General features: G+C 31.2%; 2 protein-coding genes across 2 annotated transcripts; both read right to left on the bottom strand.

Moving 5' to 3' along the window:
* Positions 1-485: 485 nt before the first annotated feature.
* On the bottom strand, positions 486-12,680 carry LOC129311453 (uncharacterized). The gene is made up of 12 exons (XM_054953787.1): positions 12,542-12,680; positions 10,228-11,677; positions 8,978-8,985; positions 8,484-8,659; positions 7,662-7,722; positions 7,456-7,554; positions 5,385-5,479; positions 4,852-4,965; positions 2,663-2,730; positions 1,829-1,939; positions 1,216-1,444; positions 486-826 (listed from the first exon to the last, which is right to left on the bottom strand). The coding sequence occupies exons 2-12, from the start codon at positions 11,568-11,570 to the stop codon at positions 716-718; spliced, it is 2,415 nt and encodes an 804-aa protein (XP_054809762.1). The 5' UTR covers positions 11,571-11,677; positions 12,542-12,680; the 3' UTR covers positions 486-715.
* Positions 12,681-15,291: 2,611 nt separating this feature from the next.
* Positions 15,292-19,464, bottom strand: LOC129290997 (alpha-L-arabinofuranosidase 1-like). The gene is made up of 13 exons (XM_054928112.1): positions 19,306-19,464; positions 18,676-18,730; positions 18,395-18,597; positions 17,928-18,025; positions 17,650-17,803; positions 17,479-17,548; positions 17,230-17,375; positions 17,046-17,144; positions 16,505-16,944; positions 16,057-16,113; positions 15,767-15,959; positions 15,517-15,663; positions 15,292-15,408 (listed from the first exon to the last, which is right to left on the bottom strand). Exons 1-13 carry the CDS (start codon positions 19,462-19,464, stop codon positions 15,313-15,315), a joined length of 1,917 nt encoding a protein of 638 aa, XP_054784087.1. The 3' UTR covers positions 15,292-15,312.
* Between the last annotated feature and the right edge of the window lie 8,317 nt (positions 19,465-27,781).

Raw genomic sequence — 27,781 nt, 5'->3', positions numbered from 1 at the left:
CTGAGGTAGACTATCCATAAAAATGTACGCAAAACCCAGCGTGCGTTTGGATAAGAAATGTAATCAAATCGCATGTTCGGATAAGAAACGTAATCAATTTTAAAGATGAGATAAGGTTTCGTAAAAACATATTCAAAGCCTGTTATTACATGTCAAAATCAAGGGAGAATGACAAGTAAGAGCATCCTAAGTGCAAATATCAAATGAGGACTTTTTAAAAATTTTCAGTGCTGAAATATGAGATAAATATTAAACTTAGGAATCCAAATTATGATGAGATCCTAATTTTACATTGCAGATTCTTTTTCCTTTTACATTGATTAGTCAAAATGATTTTGAAATAAGCTCACCTAAACAGTCTAATAAAAACACATACCTCTCATGCCAAGTCAATTTCTGATCTAAAACAAGATTGGCGCTGTGTGTTTATTCATCTCTTCTCTATAGTGACCATGCCCACAATTTCTGTTGCTCATTTCAACCCATGAATAATAGCGGTCCATACGCAAGGATATCTAGAAATAAATACAAAAATAAATTACACCATATAATTCTCTTATAGATGAAACACCAACAGCTATGCCCTATAAATTACAACAGCATGGAGTTCTAGATACATAAAAAATTGTATGTGATATGGTGACATAAGATTATCCCAATTCCCACCCCACTTAAAAAAAAGTTTTTTTAAAAAAAGGGGAAAAAAATCTATGAACTAATGCAAGGACAAGAAATGCACCCGTGCAAGGGTATATTCCTTTCCCGCAACCCAAACACCAGTCTGTGACCATTGTAGATCTTCCCAGTCCAAATTCTCCTCCAATACCTAAAAATCACAATGATCAAAATTTCAATCATTTAGAACCCTGCAATATTACCACACAACATTGTGATCACAAGAACCAAGTTGCAATGTTAAAACAGGACAAGAAAAACAAGGGCAAGGAGCTACATATACTTTACAGTTTGCATCTTGGGGCACACAAGAGAGAGGTTCAAGAGTTCATATGAACCACGGATCTCACAAGTTATTAGAATTCGAATGCATGAAAAACCAAGTTTAACAATTGGCTGAAAATAGGAATAACAGAGCAAGCATGAGGCAACAGCAAACCTCCAAAAATTGTAAGGGAGTTTCTTACAATTGAGAGGATAATTCAACAGACGTTATTCAAATGCAAGTGAAATGAACGAAATACGTGATTTTTTAAGTACCTCCACATGTTCAAGGGGCAGAGGGATCCCAATCGTTCGCATTGCTTTCTGTGGCAGAGGCTTCTTACAACGAGACCATCGAAATACATCAATCATGACATTATCACTTTCAGATTTATCACCATTGGCAGAATGAGAGTGGTGATTTTGAGACTTCTCTGTGTCTGCATCATGTGATTGTGATGCTGGTGTTTTAACCATTTTTTCTCCAGTAAAGCAAAGCTCATATCTACAAGAAATTAACTCATAATTAGGGGGAGAAATCCAACGGAAGAGTCTTCATGACTTCAAAATCTCAGACTTACAGCAGAAAACAGACTGTAAGCCTTTCAGGATTATTGCGAAGGACTCCTTGAATTCCGTAGACTAAACAGTCACTTTCTTGTTAAAATAACTTACTTATAAGAACTAGCAAGACTAAAGGCACTCAAATTTTGTTCAAAGCCTCAAACTTCAAATTTTGTTAAAAAAGGAAAACGATCCTTTTTGGTTCCACAAAACAAGCATATTCTAGTTGCGTACACCATTTAAGCAATGCTCTCACATGTCTAAGGTAACCAAAAAGCCCATGGGAATCATTCATGTAGCACAGGAACTGCAAAGCAAAATATACCTGCGCGAATGGGTCTCCAAATACAAAACTTCTCCCTTCTTCAAACGAGCAGATGTATAGAGTGACTTCTTCAGACCCTTGTCAGCCACAATGCTTATACTATACTTGATCCTGATGAGCATAACCAGAATTCAGATGAGTTAAAAAAAAAAATAGTAGATTTGTTGCATCTTGTATTTTAATATAAATATTGTAATTCAATGACGTACTATCATCAAACCTGCCTCTTTATCAAGATTCAGAAACATGCCAATAATTAAAAGGACAGGACCAAGCTACAGAATCCTTTTATTCCAGACAGATCCAGGTATACTAGACTAAACTTCATAGATTCACCCATCTTTGTTATTTGAATAGCAGGGCGACTACTAGGTGAGGAAGCATGCAAGAACCACTTCAACTCAAGTAATACTTATCAAGGCCCAAGATTAGCTTAAATTAATATATACAACACACCTTATTCAAAAACTCTTAGAAGAGAGAAAAGGCACAAGACAGCACCACATGCAAATAAGTTTAAGAGAATGGGGTTCAGTAAGCATCAACTCCCAACCAAAGTAATTTAAGTAATTTGGTCATAGGGTCCGGGTGCTTCAACAAAAAGTATAAGATTTTGAGTTGACACTATCATCCACACAAGGAACGTAAATCATATCCGAATCAGATGCAAAAGTAATCAAATCTCTAATGCGAAAAGATACATGCAGAATATTCTGTTTTTTTAATTAACATCAAGCATTATATTTACAACAGGCATTTGAAAATATTATCAAGCTTTTTGCAATAGCAAATATTATATAAGCACAGAAAGATAGGAGACTGAAGCCAACAAACCAAGGCTCATTGCAGAGGTTGTACTGTATCGTGACCTCTCGAACAAATCTTTGCTGGCGCAATGCATTCTGATGAATAAGGAGGCCATCAAATAAGATGATACAACCCAAAAATAGCAGAAAGGCTAAGCTAAATAAAACTTAATGAAAACAATACTAGACTGCCTCAAACACTATTAAATAGCGAGTTCACCATGCTTTCTTGGATCTCCATCATAAACTTAAAAATTTACATACAAAATATGAATAGCGAAAAAAGAATTAAATGTCCCATAGATTGAATAAAACGGCTGAAACAAACTGTTTGATGCTTTTGATGAAGAGACAAACCAGAGAATCTGCAGCTATGGCGCTCTAATTTTCTTATTGATTTAAATTAATAAAGTTTGTGATAAGGAGGTAAAGGAAGCTCTTAAGAAAATGGCAAATGGTAGAGCTAACGGACCTGATTGTATATCTATCGAAGCGTGGAAATGTTTAGGTGAAGAAGGGGTGAGATGGTTAACTAAGTTATTTAATGTGATTTTACGGTCCAAGAAAATGCCTGATGAGTGGAGGAGAAGTACATTAATTCCTATTTATAAAAATAAAGGAGATATTCAGAATTGTACTAACTATAGAGGGATTAAACTCATGAGCCACACAATGAAATTGTGGGAGAAAGTAATTGAGCACAGGTTGAGATTGGAGACAAGTATTTCTGAGAATCAATTTGGTTTTATGCCAGGTAGATCAACTACAGAGGCAATTTATCTACTAAGGGGATTAATGGAAAAGTATCGTTGTAAAGATAAAGATCTACACATGGTTTTTATTGATTTGGAAAAAGCTTATGACCGTATACCAAGAGAAGTGCTTTGGAAAGCGTTGGAAAAAAAGGGAGTACGGATTGCTTATATTAAAGCCATACAAGATATGTATGAGGGGGTAAAAACTAGTATAAGAACGCCTAGTGGTCAAACAAAGGATTTTCCTATAAAGATTGGACTACATCAGGGATCATCTCTGAGTCCTTATTTGTTCAACTTGATTTTAAATGTTTTGACGGAACATATTCAAGAGGAAATCCCGAAATGTATGCTCTTCGCGGATGATATAGTTCTTATAGCAGAGACAAGAGAAGAGGTTAATTGCAAACTCGAGTTATGGAGGAGGACATTGGAGTCGAAAGGTTTTCGTCTGAGTAGAAGTAAGACGGAATATTTATATTGTAAATTTGGTAAAGGACTATTCGAAAATAATTTGGAAGTGAAATTGGGAGATCAAATCATACCTCAAGTGGAAAAGTTTAGATATTTGGGAGCCATTATTCAAAATGATGGCGAAATCAGTGGAGATATTTCACATAGAATTCAAGCTGGGTGGTTTAATTGGAGAAAAGCTAAAGGAGTTATTTGTGACCGTAAGGTGCCTAATAAACTTAAAGGAAAGTTTTATCGTACTGCTATCAGACCGGCAATGTTATATAGTAGTGAATGCTGGGCTCTAACGGGACAGCAAGAGCATAAAGTTGGAGTAGCAGAGATGAGAATGTTACGATGGATGTGCGGACATACACGTAAAGATAAAATTCAAAATGAGCACATACGTGAAAAAGTGAGGGTGGCACCTATTGAGAAAAAAATGGTAGAAAATCGGTTGAGATGGTTTGGGCATGTACAAAGAAGACCAAGGGAGGCACCAGTGAGAAGAGTGGAACATATAACTTTGAGTCCGATTAAGAGAGGTAGAGGAAGGCCTAAGAGAACCCTCTTGGAAGTTGTTGAACGTGATCTCTTAATTAATAATATTTCTAAAAGCTTAATAAATGATAGAGCACAATGGCGTCTTGCAATCCATGTAGCCGACCCCACCTAGTGGGATAAAGGCTTGTTGTTGTTGTTGTTGTTAAATTAATAAAGTTTTACATCAATAGGATTTAACATTAAAATCATAATGACCACATTAAATCCCACAAATTCAGCAACTATAAAACCAACCAATATAAAATATTAAAAGGATAATATAAGGAGATGACAGAGTGAACAAATCAGGAAATAAAGATGCAACATCCAAATACTGTAATGTAAAAGACAAACGAATTTAAATTCAACTATTATCCAGGAGAGAACACGAAAGGACCAAATAGTAATAAGTCTAAAATAATGTTCTATAGGTAAAAGGTTTGGAATTGTAAGAGGAGGGACAAACCGAAGCTGCAGCCCTAGTGGTCATTGTCCGTTCAACAGCCAATGGAGCAAGGGTGGGCTCAACTGTTGATGTATGTGTAAGGCAAGGTTCAAGATCAATAGTTCCACCTCCTTTCTGAAAACCAATGAAATAAAAACAGTTAAGATCACCATCAAATCATAAAGATTGACAATGGCCTAACCCAACCAAATAACAGGATTATAAATATGTACATGCACATGGTCGTGCAAAAACACAGGAATAGAGAAGTATGCAGAACCATCCCTGGCATGGACAAGCTTTTCCAAAGATTAAGTCCTCAATTAGACAGGCATGTGGCCAAAAATTAACATGAACTAGTATACAACTCTAGACATATGGGAAGTATAAATGAGATAGGGAAGTATACAAGAGATAAAAAAGGATGATATATTTGTTGCAGACTTGGTAAACTAAATAATGTAACAGGTAGATGAGAATGCACATGAGAGATCACATATCTTGAGGGAAAAAATGGGGACTATAATAAAAGTTTACAGTAATTTTGTCAGTACCTTCACAATGCAGCACCGCTCAACCCGATAACTACAACCAATTGCAGCACCCCAAGCACGAGAGCGAACATTGTTTCTCAGGGTAGAAATATAACCTATTGTTGGTTATGAAACCAAAATATTTACATTATCCAAATAAAGCTCTGACGGAAACAGTAATATCCATAACCACAAAAGATAAAAGGTAGGAGACAAACAGGAGCATGGCTAATTTCCCCCTAAAAGGACATAGATCAATTAAAGCAAATCATTCGGATACATAAATAACAAAGTTCCAATACACTTGCTGCAGTAGCCATGATTATTTGAGATACAAGAAGTTCCTCTATTATTAGCACATTTGAGTGCCTCTTTGTTAAGAGTCAACCCTTATGCTTTAAATTTCAAGACCAAGTCTAAACCTCATGAAAAATTACATGTTCCTAATTCTGCCTATTCCTATTACTAAGTTTTGAGTATTAGATTTAATGTCATCAGAATTTTTCATTTCAACCTTGTAAATCTATCCTAAAGATAACAGACCTCAGCCCAGAAGGTATCAATCTTATTCCTCCTTTTCTTGCTCGTTCATTCTTCTCTCCCTACCATTCTTCAATTCATACAATTTGTAATAACATAATCTCCAGCAAATTTATGCGCTTGTAATTAGACCTTCTTGATAGGGACACGTCAGTCTTACCTTGAAAACTTGAAGGTTAGATGAAGCAAGAATAGCAATAGATTGAATATTCTGTTCTGATTACTCCTCAATAAGATGCAGGAGCATAAATATGAATTAGGGCCAAAAACCGGCCCATAATCTATTACAAATAAATCATTATATATTTTTTGAAGGAAGCCACTAAGTTATAAATAGTGGTAGGATTTGATAGGCATCGCTTGTTTTGGGCTCTCTGCTTTGTATATTTGCATTGGGTTTGGGAAATGTTTATTTTATTGGTAATTACATTTTGTCACGTTAGTGGATCACAAGCAAAATTTGTTTTGAGGCATTGCTACAATCTTAGAATGCCATGAGGATCGCACAAGCTAGCATCTAGAGGAGGACACACTCATGTGATGCACAAGCCTATGGTCTAAGGTACACCCGTGCATTAGCATACTAGTTGGCCCATAAAACAGCTGGTCAGCATATGACTGTTTGGGCTCAAAAAATGGAAAGAAAATATGTACATAAAGGAGGACATAACAGAAAAATGAAGAAATGATCTGGATCAACCTAGAATTAATTAAGAAAGGGCCCTTGAGGCTCCATTAAGGTACCAATTACGTGATCAGATCTGATAACATCATTAATGACATGACCAGGTTTGGTAAATGGCAACCGTAGCTGCTAATGGAGGCTTGCACACCACTGGGTTGTAGAGCGTGATAATCAACAAAACATATCGCTTAACTTCTATATAGATAATATCAAGAAAATTCAGATATTTGAAAAATTAGACATTCAATCATGTTAGGAACATTAGCCCATTATCCCATCTCTCTCTCCACCTCCCTCCCTCCCCCACAACCCCACTTCTGCATTCCAGCAACTACTTTTTTCTAATGCTACAGCATCCTCAGGGAATGTTCAGAAGCACAGGAAAAATACCATAGCTTCTACTTATTCTCCTCAAAAATCTGACCTAGCCCCAATACTCATTTGCTCAATTGGCTTTTCCCCTCATTACTTTCATACTAATCTATTATACTTAAGTTTAGCTTCATATTTTCAGCTTCATTTTTGCTGATATCAACTTTCCAGACATCTGAAAAGAACAAATAAATAGGACAACTCCATTCTGACCAAAAAAAAAATAGGACAACTCCATATGGTGCTCAATAGCAAAACCAAAAGTCAACCAGAAGATATATAATTTTCACCATATAAGCAAGCAATGATATAATAATAAACTAATTCTCATCTCTTTCTTCCAAACCATAGAGGGATTTAAAAATTATCATTAGCATTAACATTAACATTAAAACCAAAATATGGTTAGAAAATATAGCCACAGTCCACCGGGCATCTTTCAGACCTTCAAGTCAAGATGTTTTATGTCAAGAATGATAGGGCTAATGGACATACAATCCTGAGGAGGCAGCACCCGAATAACAGTACACAACTCTTGTATTGCTGCAGGAGGTGGAGAAGCCGTTGGTCGACAGTAACCTGTATGCATGAGAACTGTGCAACAAAATTGCAACACTAGCACTAGTTAAAATTTTAAAACATGAAGCCTCCTGAAATTTGCAATCAGAAGTTAACAACTTTATATTCTAAGCAATACATACCAGCAACAAGATCTGAGTCATATGTGTACACATCAGTTCCCCATAGTTGGCCTCCTCTAACCTGAACATATCAATTAAACATAAGACATGGCGAGCATTAGTCAGAAAAACATGCATTAACATTTCATCCTATCATTATTTCAAACATATAGTAACAAAACAGAAACAACAAATAAAAGACTTCCATCTCCCCAGATAAGTCCATCAGCTCAACCATTGACATCTCCCCTCCTCTCCAACAACAAAAGGGAGGGGGGAAAGGGCATTATAAAAGGTCTTTATACCTCTAAGAATGGCGTAATTTTTTTTTCTTTTTTTTAATCCTGAACCATATAATACTTAACATTTAACAAAATAGAAGTTCCCATTCAACCATATTTTACAAAATTCAAACCATAACGCTTTCTAAACAAACTTGCTGTAGTCACAACAGCAAATAAATTAGCTTTCACTTCTAGCATCATAAGTCACATGGCCTAGTGATAAAACCAGAAGGAGCATCTTTTTTGGTTTTGGGAAAAGAGGAGGTGAAAAGAAAAGACTGAATAAAAGTAGAGAAGGGGAAGGGGAAGGGAAAGACATGGTAAGAAAATCACAATCCTAAGATCATCTTATAGTATATAACTACTATATCCAAACTTAGGTGATACAACTACAACATTTCACAAAGCTAATAAATGTGTGTCAACAAAACAAAGAAAGAAATAAAAATTTCTTGGCAGCGACAAGGAGGATAAGTCTTCAATATGGGGAGAAAGCCACCAATTTCCCCCTGCCCGAAAAACAAAAACTCACCCATAATACAAAGCATTATGATCTTACTTGGCGGTTAGTAGCAGTAACATGCTCAGCTGGTATCCGAATTTCAAGAGTTGGACCACTACCAGTGCTTTCACCAGTTTTTTCCATTTGAGATGATACAAATTCCTCCCACAATTTTATCAGTTCTTGCATGCATTCACCAACTTTATAAACAACAGATGATACTTCTACTTTCCCTGAAATACCAGAAATCTAAATATAGTGGTAATGCAAAGCAAAGTCTACAAAAAGGTATGCAGCCCCTCTCGTTCTTAAGCAAAAAATAAATAAATAAATAAATTAGCCATCGCAAGGTAACACACCATAAATTAACAATAGGAAGTTCAAAAGGATCAATTAATTTTGAACAAGTTACTGTTCCTCAAAGTTGAATGCAACAGTGTTCCAACTAAAGCAATTTCTGATTAACCCAAGTTGCTTCATGAGGGCACATATTCGTTAGTCTATGACAAGCGTAACAACTTAAAGCTAGTGAACCAAATTTGACAGCATACCTTGCGACCTGCAAAATAAACAAACCAGATAGCAATTATAAGGACAAATTACAAGAAAGATTCAGCCTACAAACTTATATCCAAACAGAACACAAGTACAAATCAATTAATAAAATCTACAATAACCAATTATATAAAAGAGAAAAGGTGATTCAAAGTCCAAAGAATATGGGAGGAAGAAAGAAAGATGAATCAAAGCTTGTCCAATATACCAAGGCTACATTCCGTCTGTGAATCAACAGTCAATATTAATGCCCCGTTGGTAGCACAGAATTGGGATTGGAGAAGTGGAAGTGGAACTGAAAAAATAGGTTCTTTGGTACAGGGAGTCAAGGATCTCACTTCTCTAGAGAATCCGGTTTCATCAAAATTGGTGGATCTCACTTCCACTTCCATACCCACAGAACCTACTTCTGCCCTCACTTCCTTCATAAAAAATGACACACTTCCATGTGCATACAAAACATGTTTTAAAATCTCATTTCCACCTCACTTCCTCTTCCTCTTCCTCTTTCTCTTCCACTTCCATCAAAAACTCTTCCATGCTACCTAATGGGGCATTAGTAGTAAATGAGAATTAAATATGATCAGTTTTCTTGCAAACCTGGTACTTCAGATTAGAAACAAAAATCATATCAACAATATGTCTTACAATTAATAAATTTCCTTTTTATATATTATTTAAGAATATAAAATATAAATACTGAAGAGCTCTCGTAACAATCAATTACAAACATAACTATATATGAATTCCAAAGCATAAGCCAATTCCTCCAAAGGTCCAAGATATAAGATAGCATAATAACATAACTAATAAGAATGTTTTTATTCAAGTAAGGTCGTGCTTCAAATATACTACCACAAGATTTATTTAAATGGTGCAACGTTTACTTATAACTCAAGCAGTTTATTATTATTATTCCCATGCACATTCGACTTGCAAATGCAAAAGACTTTTGATATCAGTTGTTGACTGCTACTGTGCTACACTGTGAAGAATAATTAACTCTCGGAAAGAAGAGATTACTGTCCTCCTAAATGAAATAAGAAAAAAACAAAAAGACTGCCAAAACAAATCATATCATTCAAAACTTCTGGCAAGACTCTGAAGCTTCAGCTACAGCTAATATAAGTAACATACAGTATAGATTGAAATCGATATATAAGTAATTCATATTATTTTGGAAATGGAAAAGATACTTATAATAAAGTTTCTAAATAATGAAAATGCAAGATAAGGGGGAAATTACCCTTCATTGTCCTGAGTGCGGGATCTAAAACGATGTTCACGATTAGCCACCTGAGGACTCCCCCTTGATCGTTGCATCCTCTTACGTTGCTGAACACTATAATTACAGACTTCTCTTTCCTTCTCTGTTGCTCCTTCCCCATCAGCACATCCATCATCTGATTCCTTGTCAGGGCACCTAATACGCTTCTCAGGTCTATCTCCTTCTAAATCATTATCCCTTTCTTTCCTCCTTTCTCTAGCCTCCCTATCAACATTTTTCCAGCTTTCAAAATCTTTCTGTTTCTTCTGCTCAGGTACAACATTTTCTTGCTCTGTCGTTTTAACTGATGCATCACCAATTTCCTTCTCAATATGTGAAGCCTGTTTCTCCACTCCATTCCATGATTCTCTTTTAACATGGTCCTTTTCCCTCTCCTTTAAATTTTCTCTGTCTTTAGGAAGATCTCTCCTCTCCCTATCCCACCTTTCAACATCTCTATCTTCTTTGGTAGATTCTTTGTTGTCACCACTTGTATTGATTACTGGTGTACTGCTTCTACGATCACTTCTCTCTTTTTCCCTCTCCCCCCAATCCCGATGCTTCACTTCCTTCCTTTTTCTATCTTTCTCTTTAAATTTATCTTCACCTTTTGGATCAACTCTGTTCTCCCCAACAGCCTCATGAGCTTCCATATAATCTCTCTCTTCTGCTGTTGAACCCTCCTTCCCAACCTCAAGAGGGCCTTGTGAATTTCCACGGGACATGTGCCAGGAGTCCAAATTTCCACCAGGGGGCTCAGAATATCTTTTTCCCCTATGGTATTCTTTAGATTCTTTCCAATTCAAGTGGGTACTTACCACACCATAACCATCCTTTTCTGTCTTAATGTCACCTTTTGAATCATTATGACTGTCCCGATCATATCTGACATCCTTGTTGTCATCTCCTCTTCCCTCAACACGTAGATCCTTATCACTTTTAGAAGTGTGAGAATCCCTCCTTGCCTCACCATGCAATTCCTTCTTCTCAGTCTTTACATCACGGTTCTCAACCCGTGGATCTCTAATTTCCTTGGAATCCCTTGATTCCATCCTGTTTTCAGCACCTACAGGATGATCTACATGCAACTCCGCTGAAGATGGGATCCGATATCCTGAGTGGAGAGGAGATCTTTTGTCTGCATCACGAGATTCTATACGGGGTGTCTTTGACAGCCTCGAATCTTGACCTAAATCATAAGGCACATGGTACTCATTTGAAACAGATGAAGACAATTTAGAATATGAACCTGGATCATCATGCGGGTGCTTTGATGAGCAATGAACGGTCTCTTCATGAGGTCTCTTAGGTGCACCACTCATGGTGAAAACCCAGCGCAGACATAAAACTTAGTCACAAACTAGTTTGATAGACAAAATATGCCTATCAATGTTGTAAATCAGTTATATATATAGTTGCTAGCTGAAACCTGAAATGACAATTTTGGAAATTAAATGAGCAAAAAAATGACATATTCCACATATGCATTAAAGTAACAATTATATTAAAGAGTCCACAAGCAAACAGATTTATTCATACGCAGCAGTATACCAAGTAGAAACTAGAATTGAAAGAAGTGATGGCAAGCGTAATTAGCGAAGCAAGAAGCTTAACAATAAGCACCAAATCAACATATATAACTGCAAGAAAGCGAATCCAAGTTGCATTTTAATCCTTTCCCCGCGACACAAATTTACAAACAATTACGAAGTTTAAGCGCTGTGGCCATGTATTAAGCAAATAATCCTGGCATATGAAAAAATTTAGAATCTTGTGGTTTCTTCCTCAGCAATCGAGCATACACTGACAAATAAAAACTTCAGGATACATCCTGAAAGATTGGTAGAGTAAACATTTTAACGGCTAAGAGTAACATCAATTTCAATTTAAATTAATGATAAAAAGAAAAAAAATCGAACGATTTCGCTGCTAATGCTCAAATAGAACCAGAAATAACGAATCAAGAGTAAATACATTGAAGGAAAGGAGAACAAAAGGTGAGCACACTAAAATAGCGAGTAACAGCATTCCATGAATGGCTTAATTAAAATACTGGAGAGGAGAGCAACCCAGAACCTTGCCACCAACCTATTGCAGAGAAGATTAAAATAAAAAAATAAAGAACATAAATGGGGAACATGAACATGCAATCTACGCAACAGAACCTTTTTTCCAATGTCAGCTTTTTTTTCCCCGAAAACCGAACAGAATGAAAGACGGATTTGCAGAGTGGACACAAACAAAACCCTAGAAATCAAAGAGTGAAGAGAATCAGTGACGCGAACTCACCCACCTGGATTATCGGTCAGCCTCTCTTTCTGTATGTGCCTCCGTCTATTGTTGAGGCTTTGAGACTTCGTTGTACTCACTGTCGTTTAAGTATAGCCTCGGGCCCTCATCCTGCCTTGGTGGCTCTGTGCCTTCTCCTTCTGTTCTATTTTTTGATATTTTAGTATGAGAAATGTAATAAGGAAGGGGCAGTGATATGGTGGTCACTATTTTATCATAATTATTATAATAAATTATATTTTATTCTTTTAAAGTCGGGGGCTGAATTTAAAAATGGATTAATTCAAATATTATAAATAATGCTGGTAAAAAAATCACTCAAATATTTTAAATAATAAAAGAGAGAATTACGTATAAGTTTTATATAAAAAAATTAATTATTTATAAATCTCAATCAAACATGGAAATATTAAAATTTAACTTATAAAAAATAACAATGAAAGTACCCCCGTTGATTTGTGGGTTATTTATGCCCCTTGCCCCATATCTTCTGCATGTTGTTTTCAATTTGACGCCCACTTACCAAGTTCTAAATCTGAGTACAAGTATGGGTATTTAGCAAAACAAAAAAAAAATTATAGATTCACCCAAAAATTTGTAAAATATCAGATCATATCAAATAATCATAAAAGATAGAAAAGAAATTATATTATAACAATAAGAACCCCATCCACTTGTACAAATAACAAGAATATTGCAATATATGAGTATCTCTATAAACATTTTTTGAATATGAATATATGTTCTGGTTTTTGTAAGTTTTTGAGGCTCAACTCACTTAAATTTTTGTGTACTGAAAAAACAAAACAAACACATTACCACTCATTAACTTAAGTTAGTTGCAAGATATAATTTTAATTATTGTTGGGTAAACAAAATATATTCATATTTTAATATATTATATATTGGTAAAAATATTTTAATATTATATTATATACTATAGTTGCCTTTCCCCTTGCTGTACTTGAAATCGATTTGATTTTTAGTTGGCATTTGAACAATTTTTTGTTCTACACGTGTCATTACTTCTTTCTTCAATATTAATAATGTCAGTTATCATTATGAAATTTTCTTTATACAAAAAATCATGAATAAATGAACAAATTATTTTCTAAATTTTAGGAACAGTAGCATTATAAATTCTAAACTTTTTTATTATGTAAATTATTCTTTCAATTTTTAAAAATTATAAAATATGGCCTCAATTAAAAAAAATTAACTTTAACTATTAGTTAAATTAAAAATTAATAAAAAATAATCTCAAAAATTAGATAAAATGATCAAAAAAAATTTATCCATTTTTGTAAATTTTAGGTCATTGTATATAATTTTTGAATCCTTTATTATAATTTTTTGATCATTTTTTATAATTTTTTAGATCCTTTTCTATTATTTTTTTGTCAACGGTAAAAGTTAATTTTTCTTAATGATAAGGCCCAGATTACATTGTTTTTAAAAGTTAAGGGAACAATTTATATAATAAACAAATTTAAAGTTTATGATGCTGCTCAATCTAAAATTTAAGAGATAATTTACTCATTTATTCAAAAATCATTAAGAAATTTTGTTAAAATTTGGATCCTTCATAACGTTTCACTTAATTATAGTTAAATAAATTTGTTACTTCAAGTATTGACAAGAAATTATGGCAAAAAAAGGTATGGACTAGAAAGGATGTTTCTTCAAACTCTTGTATAGCCTTTGTCCAAAAAAAAAACTCATGTATAGCTTTTGGGCAAAAAAAAACTCATTTATAGTATAATATATCAAAATTCCACCAAAGAAATAATTTTAAATGCATGGATATGAAATTATTTCAAATGTAACATTTGAAATTCAAATTTATCAATTCAAATACTATTTAAATTCTAGTATATCCAAATAAAGGATTTGATTCTTATCCAAATTTAAATCCAAATCCCCATCAATCCAAACACACCATAGTTTTTGGCCAAAAAACTCATTTATAGTAGAATATATCAAAATTCCACCAAAATTTGCATCTAAAGTTATTTTTTGAAAAATTTTCAGTTCTTCACATTTTATGCAATTATTTTTTCTATCTCCTTATAAATATTTTAAGGCACGAAATGTTTTCTGATTGCCAAACATCTCAATTATTTAATTAATCTGAACATATTTTTTTAAAGGATATAAAAGTATTCTCCCATGCTACGCAAGGAAGATTATCACCCAACTTAAGAAAGAAGAGAAAAAACAAAACAACTTGTCTTAAAATTTATATAAATTTTTAAATAATGTATTAGGTTTCAATTTACAAGTTAATCCCCACCAAATTAAAAAAAAAACCTACTTTTTGGATTATAAGTGAAAGCACGCAAGTGCTCCAAAGCGTCAAGCTTACATGGTATCCAACTATGTGCAGACAAAAGGGCCCATATGTTTTCCAATGTCATTGTCAGCTATCAACTTCTCAACCAAAAAAAATAATAATAATAATAAAAGGAAAAGGAAAAGGAAAAAAAAAGAATCTGAAAAATTGAAACGCAAATAATAAGGAATAATTAATATTTATCAGCCAAAAAAAGGAATAATTAAGAAGTAATTAATTTTTTCTGCATAATAGTTTTCTGAAAATGGGTCAAGGCCCTGCAAACAAAAAAGCCTGAAACTAATTAACAAAAAAAAGTCTAAAACTAATTTATTGAATTGATGCCCTCACTACGCTGCCTAAGGGATCTGATTTTAAAATGAAAATTTACACGGGATCTAAATTTTTATTGCTTATATGCCCCTGTCTTCAAAAGTGGTCCATCACTTTGGAAAATCAAAAGCAGTGACTGAATTTGGAGGGAGCTTGAAAGTCAAGTCTTTTCCAGAATTCTCTAATGAACTTTGCACCAGAGTTATCTGCACACATAAAAACATATATAAGGAATATTTTTCAAAAGACCTTTATTTAATTCATAGACCAATTTTAATACAACAAATTAACAAAGGGATATATATGTAATTCACCTTTGTAGGCACTTCGAAGGAGTTCTCGTCTATTACATTTGGAGATGTAAGCACTATCTTTGTTGCCTCAGAAAGTTTTTCATTTATTACTTCTAAACCATTGAAAGTGATCTTAAAAATTGCAGGATTGTCATTGAAGTTCACAACCTACACAAATATTTCGAATTTCAAATAAGAAAAACAAAAAATTTAAGGCTTTTAATATCTTAGGTTGGAATGAAAGATCATCAAGGGTTAATTATGTGTATACCTTTACTCTTATGTAACTCTTCTTGTTTGTTGAACTCGTGTAAGCAATTGCAGATGCAACAACTGAAGAAGAGCCTTGAAGTGTTGAGTTCAGATATGTTGCGCCACTCGACTCTGAGAATAGCTTTTGCAAATAATAGCTTGGAGTTCCATAATTTTGATGAGAATCAAATACGATAGCATCGGGTAACCACCTATATATAATTATTTACAAATAGATTTCATAAATCTTAATCATGTAAAATGATGGAAGAAAGTTCATAGTAAAAAAGGATTAAAAAAAATTACTACCTCTTATCATTGGTATGAACAAAGAGTGGTGCGTAGCTAACCATTTCAACAACCTCACTGTTTGGGAAAATATGAAAATAATCAATTAGTGGTTCACTAACTTAATGACTAAGTATAAAATTTTCATGATTCAATAATAACTAAAGCCGAAAATTCAAACAGGTCGGGCTTATATAAGTGAGGCTTGAAGCATCCTACCCTTTTAAAAAAGCTGATTAACCAAAGTCGATTCTAACTTTTTTCGATCAGTTTGGGTTGGCTTGTTGAGCTTGGCTAAAATTGCTAATTCTATATACATATAAAGTTAGAAATTTTAACAGTCGGGCTTATTTAGATCAGGCTTGAGGTATCATATCCTCTTAAAAAAGCTCATATAACAAAGTTCGGCTCTAATTTTTTTTGAGCGAGTTTGAGCTGGCTTGAATTATCGACTCTAATGATAACATACCTATTCTTTTCTAGTCCCATAAGGAATGCGGCTTCACCCAATGCAGCCAAGAGGGTTCCATTTGCAGCATCTTTACCCGTAACAGCATATTCACTAACAAAAGCCTTAGGGCCAGAACGAGGCATGTTGTCGAACTTAGTATACAGTGCAAAGAAACTCTTGGCACTTGTATATATATGGAAGTCATACAAATCTGCTGGATGCTTCAAGGGTTTCTGAGTAGCATCACAATTTGATATGATTTGCATATCTGGGTATGCATGCTTTATGACATTATAAAATTTGAGGTAGTTTCCTTGGTAATTTGTCTTATCACAATCCTCATTTCCAATAGCAACATATCGCAAATCAAAAGGCTTGGGATGACCTAAAGAAGCTCTTAGCCTGCCCCATCTTGACGTGATAGGACCTCTTGCAAATTCAATTCCATCAAGAGCTTCCTAAAATTTGATTAACAGAAAATAAATTAAATTAACGTATACAAAATGATTGACTGAGAAAGGATTATTAAAAAATAATAATAAAAGAGTATAAGTTATACCTGAACCATTGGATCAACATCACTAGTATTTACTTGATCATGATGACTAATTCCATTATTAAATACCCATATCGGAGCAGCACCAAGGTCCTCCGATAACTATTTCAAAATAATACCAATGTTTAATGATTATTCTATATAACATTTTGCTAAGTTTAAAAATTGAGAATTAAAAGGCACACACCTGAAGAAACTCTAAATAACCAAATCCATCATCAACCCAATAACCCCACATATCGTTTACATGACCAGGCCTCTTCTCCCATGGTCCTATGGTATCTTTCCACCTAAACGCATTCCTCAAATAATCACCTTCAACATAGCAACCACCTAATCCAATGGAAAAATGTTATGAGTAAAATATAAAGAAAAAATAAAAATGTAACAAAACTTTTTTAATTTTAAGCATTTTGTATGGCAATTCAAAGCTTACCAGGAAATCTAAGAAATGTTGGTTTCAGATCAGCCACCATTTGAAAAAGGTCTTTTCTGAAGCCATGTCCCTAATTAAAAATGAAAATATATAGAATATATATTAGAAAAATAAATGCTTAATATTTTTTTTTTATACGCTTAAAAGTTGAGTCGTTAAAGTATTGAAGACCTTATATGTATCCAAAGGCATTGCTGAAACTTGATCCAACCAAATAACTCCTTTTTGGTTAGTTGTTAATTGAAGGCTTGCTTGAACATCTGATGCTTTAGCTTTTAGAATAGTCTCAAACCTTTTCCACTTTGCAACATAAGTTGCAAGAGCCCTAAAAAAAATAACATATATTATTATAATGTGTATAACCAATTAAATAATTTATAAAGAGGAAGTAATTATTTAATAGTGTGTGTAGTGAAATTGTCAAGTACTTGATGTTATTTGAAGCTAACTCTTTTCCATCTGCTCCTGTAAATGCCACTTTCAAATTGATTGACCCTAAGGCACGAAGATAAAATATAACTCTATATTCCTTCCCTTCCTCAATATTCTGAAAAAAGAAAAAGAAATACACAAAGTATCAAAATAAAAGTGATGTTATATATAGATTATATATATATATATATATAGTAAGGGATCTAGTTCCTCTTTGTTAAAAAAAAATAAATAAATAAATGGATTTGATTTGTGATGAGATCAATTTGGACCGGTTTAGATTTGATTTTTTTTCATATCTTAATAAATTATTATTTAAACGTCCACAAATTTAAAATAAAAATAATTTTATATAACTGTCATTCTAGCCAAAAAAATAGAATTTATATAGAAAAATTTACAGGTTAAAAATTTTAAATTTGAACCATTAAAATCAGTTTTTGGATAAATTTGAAACCGAATAAAAAGATAGAAAGAAGCTTACCATGCCCCAAAAACCAGGGTTAGAAAGACCGACACCATTAGGGCATTTAGCTGGAGAAGGACAAAGAATATCCATTTTAACAGCCATTGGATTAGTTGGGAACAAGGAGGTAGGTTCAGTTTGGACATTAATATTTGATCTATCTCCAATTATTTTCCATGGAGACATGCCTGAGGGAAGGGCTGAGCCTCCAGCTTCAAAACCTAAAACCACGATTAATTAAGATTAATTTAAAGAATAAAAAATCTTAATTATAGAGAGATTTTGAAAATGACTTTTACCTCTATTATTCACAAGTTCTGCCCACAATCCTCCAGCTCCAGCATGATTAATTTCCTACGTAAGACAATGTGAAAAAGCAACATGCAATATATGCATACAATGACTAATATTTATGAATAATAAACTTTAAAAAAAATTAATCATTTGATCCTTGTAATTTAACCCAATTGTAACTTAGTCCCTCAAATTTGACTCGTTATAACTTAATTTTTAAGCTTTATCTCTTACAATTTAGTTTCTAAAGTTTTAACCTTTTAAATATCAGTCCCTATATTTTAAAAAATAAAATTATAAAAATTAAAAATATTTCAAAATTTATTACTAATATTTTAAATTATTAAATCCTTTTAATCTTTATAAATATTATAAATATTAAAATTTTAAAATATTTTTTAATCTTTATAATTTTATTTTTTAAAATATAATGACTAATATTTAAGAAGTTAAAACTTCAAGGACTAAATTACAAGAGGCAAAATTCAGGAATTGATTTAAAACTGAATCAAAACTTCAGGGACTAAATTATAATGAGTCAAAGTTGAGGGATGGAATTTCAACTGGATCAAAACTATAAGGATCAAATGATTAATTTTTTCTAAACTTTAATATTGCATGAAATGTATGTTTACCTCAAAGAATACTCCAAAAAAATATTTGGAGATTGGCTTTCCATGACCAACATCTACGACTAACGTAGAAGTATTGTTGTTGCCATCAGCAAGGCTTTGGCATGCAAGCGAAAGAGAGAAAGCTATGAAGAAAAGAGCATTAACTTTAAAAGAAGCCATCGATGTTAACTTCTAAGTGAACTTTTTAAGGTTGGTATTAGATATGTATTTATAGGTTTTGAAATAGGTCAATGGATTATTAATTATTTTAGATTTTATGGTATCCTTAGATTTCAACCCTTTGATTTTGTAGATTAATCTGTTGTGATTATGCTTTATACAAACTCCTGAATTGTTTACAGTGGTTTTTTTTTTTTTGAATGAGCAATTATTTTATTAATTTTCTTATATATTCAACTACGCGTGATTGACAAAAAATTATATTTGATTTTAAATTATCCAGAAAATTTATATTGGTAAAAATGTCAATTGAGAAAAAGATTCATTAATTTAGAATCTGTGAAAAAAATAAATCTAAATAACCCTCAGATCATGAAATGATGTTGCCAAAAAAAAAAAAGATCATGAAATCATGAAAGTTATATTATAAAGTCATATTATTCCTCCTATCAAATAAAAGTTACATTACTATTCAAGTAGAGAAATTAAACAAGGCAAATGCCATGTCATAGTAATTTTGAGTCTCGACATTTTAAAATCCTGTCAAATTTATATGTTAAAGATATAAGTATTTCTTGTTAGGTTAATCATAATCATGCATAAATTTTACAAAAGTAAATAAAATAAATTTTGCATTCTCTACGTGTGGGGTAAGATTAAATTAATAAGTAAGGTAAAAAAATATAAAAAAATAAGTTATATATATATAGATGGAATTGAAATTTATTAAATATTATTATATTTTAATATTTAAATTAATGGAATGAATAAAAAAGGGAGCGAATGTAGTCATAGAAATCATTTTTTCTATATCTATATTTATACCATATGTATATCTCTATATCCATCAATATCTATATTATAATTTTGCATTTTGAATAATTTAACATCATTCGGCCAAAAAAAAAAATTTACATCATAACTTTCGATTGTCAGAATTTCCAATTTCACATCCCACACTCCTCATATCTTCTATAACTTTCTAATTTGTTAAATATTAAATATTAAAATTTTATTTTAGATTCTCAAATCCCCTTTTGTATAACCTATATATCAATTATTTACCATATGTATGAGCACTTTTGGAATAACGAGGACGCCGACAATTTCCATTAATTGCAGTGGTATGAGAAGAAGCTCTCTACGAAGAACTTAAATAACATACATTATGTGTGTGTAGCTAGGTAACAAAATCACGCACAGAACATATGGCTTTTAAAAAAATCACAAACACTCAATGATTTTTAACCGAAAATGTACTAAAATATTTAGATTATGACTTCAAATAATCCCCTTCAGTTAATGAGGAAGAATAAAGTTATGGTAGAAACTGAAAATTTGAAATTCGTGAATGTATATGTACATTTTTTTTAAATGTTTTAATATCATGAAAATTCTATAACAAAAACTAAAATTCAAAATCAATAGTGGTGACTTGCTGAAAATTTGAATGTAAATAGTAATAATATAAACAATTTAAATTAATATCATAGATTTAGCAATATGATCAAAGCAAGATGCATAATTTTAATTTATATATTTATTAACAAAATATCTTCTATCAATAACTTTTTATCCATAAATATATACATTGAATATGAATAAAACCTCTTCCAAATAACTTGATTCAGTTTTCTCAAGTCAAGAATCAAACTATTGCCGGTCAAACAACACCATTTGTTATTATTTTAGAGCATTACTTGTCAAAAATTTAAAACATTACGTGTAACCTTTGAACAATTTTTGGCCAATACAGATACTATCATTTGTAGCATTTGAATAATTAAGAATAGTTTTTTTTATAAATATAATAAGATATTATTATTTCTATATTAAAATATAAAAAAATCTATTAATATTAAATACTTGTACCTAACACAGCAGTGCTACTTAAATTAAAAGTTTTTCAACTATAATATCAGTTCGTTGGCTAAAAAATTATAATATCAGTTCAATATTAAATGGGTTAAAGTAAGGGTGTTCAGCTTGTACCCATTTCAATTGATCCGGTATTATCCCTATCATAGTAGGACGAGTCTCGTCTTGGCTCAAAAATAATCGAGACAGGATTTTGCAGGACAGGATAAGAAAGAATTGGGGGATGAGATGAGACATAGGATTATCATCAGGACATCCCATCCCAAATATTATATATATATTATTTTTTATTTTAAAAATACATTAAATATATTAATTATATTAACATTAAAACTAAAGTTTTTTATATTGATAATTTTAATAATACAGAGTAAACAAGGTGATATCTTTCTTTATAATATATTAATTATATTAATATAATTTATTTTTATAACTATCTATTTAATAACTTTTATTTATATTGTATTTCTTACTTTATTTTTGGAAGAAAAATTAGCTTAGTACATCTCAACTAAAGTAAAAAAATAATAATTTGATATTGTACTTAATTTGCCTGTTGTTGCTACTCTTATATTTTAAAAATCACTTGTAATTGCTATTATAATGTGTAGCTATGATTAATGTAATTCAATAATTGACTTTAAATTGTTGTGATTTATGTACTTGTGTTGTTTAGATTTTAAACTTAATAAATTATATGATTTAAAATTTTAATGAATTATATTATCCAAATCTTTCTCTGATATTGTCTAATTTATTGGGATAACGAGATGTTCAAATCTTGTCCCAGTCTCGTCCCGATTCTTAATGAAACATGATGACTTTCAAGATAGGACTAGACAAAAAATAAAAATTTAATCTTAATTTTTTTTGTGATGGGACATAGGACAGGGGTGTAGGCTCTAAATTTAGTCCCATGAACACCCCTAGGTTAAAGAGTATTGTAGACTCTAAATTATTATATGCATAGTATTTTGGATCCTAAACTTTTAAAATATGCAAAATTTTTTATCAATTTTTAAATTCTAAGCACTTAAAATTTCATTGTTAAGTTGAAAAAAACTATCATTATTATTATAGTTGTGGGGTCCAGTCGCACACTAATGTGACACTCATCTTGACCCTTAAAAATAACGGTCATTTTCTCTAATTTAATGATGGAGTTTTAGGCATTTAGAATTTAAAAATTAAAGAAAGTTTTTACACATTTGAAGAGTTAAAGAATGCTATTCACGTAATAATTTGAACTTTGAAGGGTAGAATGCTCATCAACCCATAGAGAAATAGAGAAATAATTAGGTAGATTAGATGCACCATATCATTTGTGGTCTATCCAATAAAAATATAACATTTAGATGATATTAAATATAAATTGATTCTAACATTAATAATAGTGTAGAGAGAAAAGACAAAAAATTAAATATATATTTTTTTATAAAAATAAAATCAATTAAAAAAATGTTACACAAGATTTTATTTAGATTATTTAAAATATTTTAATTGAATAAGCTATAAATGACATGGTGTAGTTAGTCTATCTAAATATTTTTCTTAATGCATATTAAATTAGGCTAATAATTCTGAAGAAAGATTAGATGAACGTGAAAAGGAAAAGGATACATATCAATAAAAATATTTTTGTCAAATAAATAAATCTAAATAATGACCATTCATCATTAGCAATATGGCAAGGCCATGCATTAAATAGAATTCTTTTTTGGATAAAAGATGAATAATGGATAATTTATATAAAGAATAATGCACCTTACATAAAATATAATATAAAGTACTATTTAGATTGATAGATTTGAATTTAAGTTTAAAATTTAAAATCTCATATTTTAATTTTTTACATTTAAAATTCATGTATTTAATTCTTTTGTAATAGTTTTAAAAAATAAATTCTAATATTAAAATTTATGAGTTTAATATTTCAAATTATAAATTTAACATAAAGAAGAGGTGGTAGAAGAGTATTTCAAAGAGAGAATGACAAGTAAAAGCCCTAGAAGAAAGTTAATGTCAAATTATGATTTTTTTAATACTAAAATTTTCAAATTCAATATTTCTTTTTCTCATGTTTTAATACTAAAATTCATAATTTAACATTAATTTTCTTACAAGATTTTTACTTATCATTCTCCTTATTTCAAATAACCAAGGTTTAGATAGTATTTTAAATTATAAAGAAATTGAGATAAAAAAATTATGGATTTGTATTTAGATTTCGTCCAAATCCATGAAGTTTTAGTTATCCAAATCTAAATTCAAATTCAAATCAATATACATTCAAACATAGCCTTAATATAATGTATTTGAATGACTAGTTTTAAATTTTCTTAATTTACTCATGTGCACAAATTTAAGATTTGATTTTGAACACATATCCAAAAAGAGTAGAGTTAAAAAAATCATAATCATGCCTAAATTATTCCGATGAGATGAGATAGCAACTTGAGACAAGAATTTTGTAATTTGTTTGTTATCCCCCATTAAAATGTGGTTGTTCTTAGCTTTCCATAAATTACGAACTCAATGATAGTTGGCCAATTGCATTATCTGCTATGCAATCTTGCAATATATAAATAGATTATCTTAAATAATAAATATTATGAATATATTCATAATATTATGTGAATACATATAACATCCAAGAATATTCTATATCCCATTCTAACAATAAAAAATATTATGTATCCCATGTTATTATCTTTCAAAATTGATAATATTGATAGAGCTAGTAATTTAGGTGTATTGTGCTTATAGAGTTGGGCATAAGCAATTTCAAATTGTTGGGGGGAGTTGGGCTACAAATTTCCTCTCTCATCTCAACTTTCTCTCTCTCTCTTCTTGCATTGCAAAACCTTCCAAACTCATGAAAATCATTGTAAATACATATTAAAAGTTCATGCATAATCTAATTCAGGCTCAGATTCAGCTTTTCAGAGCCCCCCATACATAACATCGGTGAGGCCCCGCACATGGCACCTTGATAGTTTAATAGAATTAAATGACATTGTTACCACATAAATTAATGGCCATTAGCTTGCATATTTCATGATATAAATAAACGTTTGGATAAATTTGAGCTAGGTTTTTGTTACAGTAATAGTTAATGGAACTCACGTCACCAAAAGACAATGGAAAATTTTTCGGGTTTAATTAAAACATGCATGGCTACCTTTTTTTTTGGCAACAAAAAATGTCAATGATCGTACATAACAAAAATGTCATCAGTGTCATGCCTACTTATGAACAAGTCAATGACCACATAACAAGAATGTCCGAAATGGTCATAAGGTGTGAAATAAAGTACCAATTTTTTTGTTTTTGTTTTGGGGGCCAAAGTACCAAAAGTTAGTTTGAAGCTAACAAGCAAAGACAAAGCTTATTTATATATATATATATATATATATAAAACACTATATGATGTTAATTCAATAGTCATATTATGATGGCATGCATTTTGTTGGGACTATTTCTATATGAATTTAAATATATTAGGACAAATATTGATTACAATTTCTCCGTGCCAAGAGCCATTTGATTCAATGGCATAAGCCTTCCACTTTAATATAACGTGTTGTAAGTTTTATCCTCATGGACCCAAAAATAGATGGGGATTAAGTTAAATAGGTATGTGGGTGCGTTAGTTAAAATAATTGTATATGTATATTGGCTGGGTAGATGTTACATGTGCATGAAACCCCTTTTCCTATAGTGAAAAGTTAAATATGTTATAAACTGCAATAGCTGTTTAATTTCCAAAAAAAAAAAAGATTGCAGATTCTTTGTGTGTGTACATGCAAACTCCCTATGGTTACTTTTTTAAGCCACAAAACATCATTTCATTAATACAATTCAGCATTTATCAATAATCCTTTTTTAAAAATACAAAAGGCCAAAACCTTAAGAAGTTTTGATATGGTACATAAAGAGAAGATTCCTACAATCTAAAGGAGGTTCCTCAAAAATTGTAGAATCAGATACCATGCTATAAGCAAAATTTGCAATGAACTACACAAGTGTTGGCATCTTTGTAAACATGTTCAAGAAAAATTAAACTTCCTAATTCTTCATCAAAAAACATATGATATCTTGTAAAATGTTAAAAATTTGGTGGCTATGATCATGTATGTTCATGATCTGACATATGGCTTTTATAGAGTCAAAGCAAAACTTCACCTTTCAAAACCTTGTGACACTCTTTAACTAATTAATCACAAGCTAAATTAGCTAAATTGACTGTGTCTACAAATAGCTTGCAATCTGAATCAAAATCAAGCTTCTCAAAACTAAGAGTTGAGGCTAGATGAAGAGCTGAAAATAGTGTAGGAGCTTCACTCATGAAGGTTGAAAGTGGCACTAATCCAAAAATATAACTGTGATCATGTTGATCTATATTCAACCATCCATTAAAAGACCAAAACTCATAGAGAGCATCTTCAGAACGTTTAGCAGCAAACAGTGATTCAAAAGTTCATCATTCTCAAAAGATTTTTTTAGCTCCTATTTTTTCAAATTAAATGTGCCAACACAACATAGCTACTATAACAAATGTTCATGAGTCTCAAAGTGAGAGTTATAGATTGGTCTAGTTTGTAATTTGCTATATCTTTTGTTGATTTCTGGAATTTTCCATTGTTGTGATCAAAAATCTGTTTGGCAAAAATTAGTTATTAAAATAGAATTTATGTTTAGAAACATTTTTTTAAATTAGTCTTAAAAACTGAAAGTTAGTTAGAAAATAACTCATACTAGCTTTTACTATTAGAAATTAATTGAATAATTGTCCAAAAGCCAAAAATAATTTTTGAAAAATCACTCTGATCAATCTTTAATAAATGAATTTTCAGAAACATTGCAAATGAGCTTTTTGAAGCAAAAATATTACTCAAATAACTTTTGATTTTTAAAAATTCTTTGAAAAGACATACTTGATTTTTGAAAAAGTTGTTGCCAAACATGTCCATAATTTGAAAACTAAATCTATAAGCTAGGCCGTGCCTAAGAGCAAACCCCTACACAAAAAGCTATCACCTGTTGAGTGGTTGGTTTCAAGTTTTACATTGGAATAAGAAAAAATATAATTCCTTCGTGTCATTTTTATAAATACATATTAATAATTTTATGTAAATTAACAAAGTTGATTAAAATTAGTTAATTATGGTAAAAATTTAAAAGATAAATGAGCAAATTGACCTCCAAACTATCAATCCAAAAGCATCAAGGACCCTAAACCCATCTTTTGTACAATATTTTTTTTTAACTTTTGAAAACAGTGCATTCTGACTTTTGCTGTTAACAAAAGTTAACTTTACCTGTTAGTTAATTAGAAAAATAATAAGAAAAAATTTCAAGAATTAACAAAAGCCTAAATATTTCATTAAAAGACTCAAAAATTACAGATAAAAATTCAAAAAATTATTAAAAAAAGACAGATTTTTTTATTATTTTTTCTAATTTTTGATGTCATTTTTTACTCAATTAGCGATTAAAATTAACTTTTGTTAACAGATGTCAAACTATACTATTTTCAAAAGTTGAAGAGGAATTTTACACAAAAAATAAGTTTAGGATCCCAAATGCTTTTAGACATAAAATTTAGGGATCAATTTACTCATTTACCCAAATTTAAAATTATACTCGATAAAACTCATTAATTATTAGATGATGCTATTTAGCTAGTTTGGAAGTTGGTTAATTTGTCAGGGAATACTAAATCAAAGGGTACTTACAGGGGAAAAAAATCAATGCCTCAATCACAAGCTTTATAGTATAAGGATTAATGGGAAGTACTTAATTATAATAAGAATCAAAGGGAGTGTTTTATTTGCTAGTGCAGTAGCAGTACAATTGGTGAGCTTATGTAAGCTTTACTCTACTTTATCGAGTGTAATTAATCAGGGTTATGTCACATTAAGGCCTTTTTAGCAAATTATGTTTAGCCCAATTAAGGTTCTGATCTTACACACAAGTTAGGTTTACAAGTGATTAATATATAGGCAAATTATTCTTTAATCATCATGGTTAAATCCTTTTTAATTAGGCCACAATCAATTCAATCGCTACCCAAGCCACTCTTGAGCTCATTCATACTATGCTTGGTAGGAGAGAAAAGTATTAAAAAAAAAAAGAAAAGTAGATAAGGAAAAGCTATACTCCTCTTCACTTGGCTAATGAAAAAGAAAAATTAGAGGAGGAGAAAATTGAGGGAAAAAAAAACATGTGACATCTGCATGTTTTTTTCTCTTGAAATATAAGAAGATTTTGGAGAGAAAACTTTACTTTTAAATTTATACATAAATATTTTTCATTTTCCATCTCTTACCTCCCTTTATTTTCATCCTTATATATGGGTGTAGTTTAAAATTTTTAAATTATTGTATATTTAATAATTTTTTAAATAAATAAAATAATTTGGGATAAATATTTTTTT

This window comes from Prosopis cineraria, unplaced genomic scaffold (genome assembly GCF_029017545.1).
Source record: "Prosopis cineraria cultivar Desert tree isolate PC_DT_omini unplaced genomic scaffold, ASM2901754v1 PC1, whole genome shotgun sequence".
NCBI lineage: Eukaryota > Viridiplantae > Streptophyta > Magnoliopsida > Fabales > Fabaceae > Prosopis > Prosopis cineraria.
This window is presented reverse-complemented; position numbering and strand designations above follow the sequence as displayed.

Excerpts from the sequence above, each read along its gene's own strand:
- LOC129311453 (XM_054953787.1), bottom strand. The coding sequence starts at position 11,570 with ATGAGTGGTGCACCTAAGAGACCTCATGAAGAGACCGTTCATTGCTCA. Across the intron at positions 4,966-5,384 it reads AGCGGTGCTGCATTGTGAAG|AAAGGAGGTGGAACTATTGA; the intron begins GTACTGACAAAA and ends ATTGGTTTTCAG. Across the intron at positions 827-1,215 it reads TGCCCCTTGAACATGTGGAG|GTATTGGAGGAGAATTTGGA; the intron begins GTACTTAAAAAA and ends TGTGATTTTTAG.
- LOC129290997 (XM_054928112.1), bottom strand. The coding sequence starts at position 19,464 with ATGGCTTCTTTTAAAGTTAATGCTCTTTTCTTCATAGCTTTCTCTCTT. Across the intron at positions 18,026-18,394 it reads ACCCTGGTTTTTGGGGCATG|AATATTGAGGAAGGGAAGGA; the intron begins GTAAGCTTCTTT and ends TTCTTTTTTCAG. Across the intron at positions 16,114-16,504 it reads ATGGGACTAGAAAAGAATAG|TGAGGTTGTTGAAATGGTTA; the intron begins GTATGTTATCAT and ends TTTCCCAAACAG.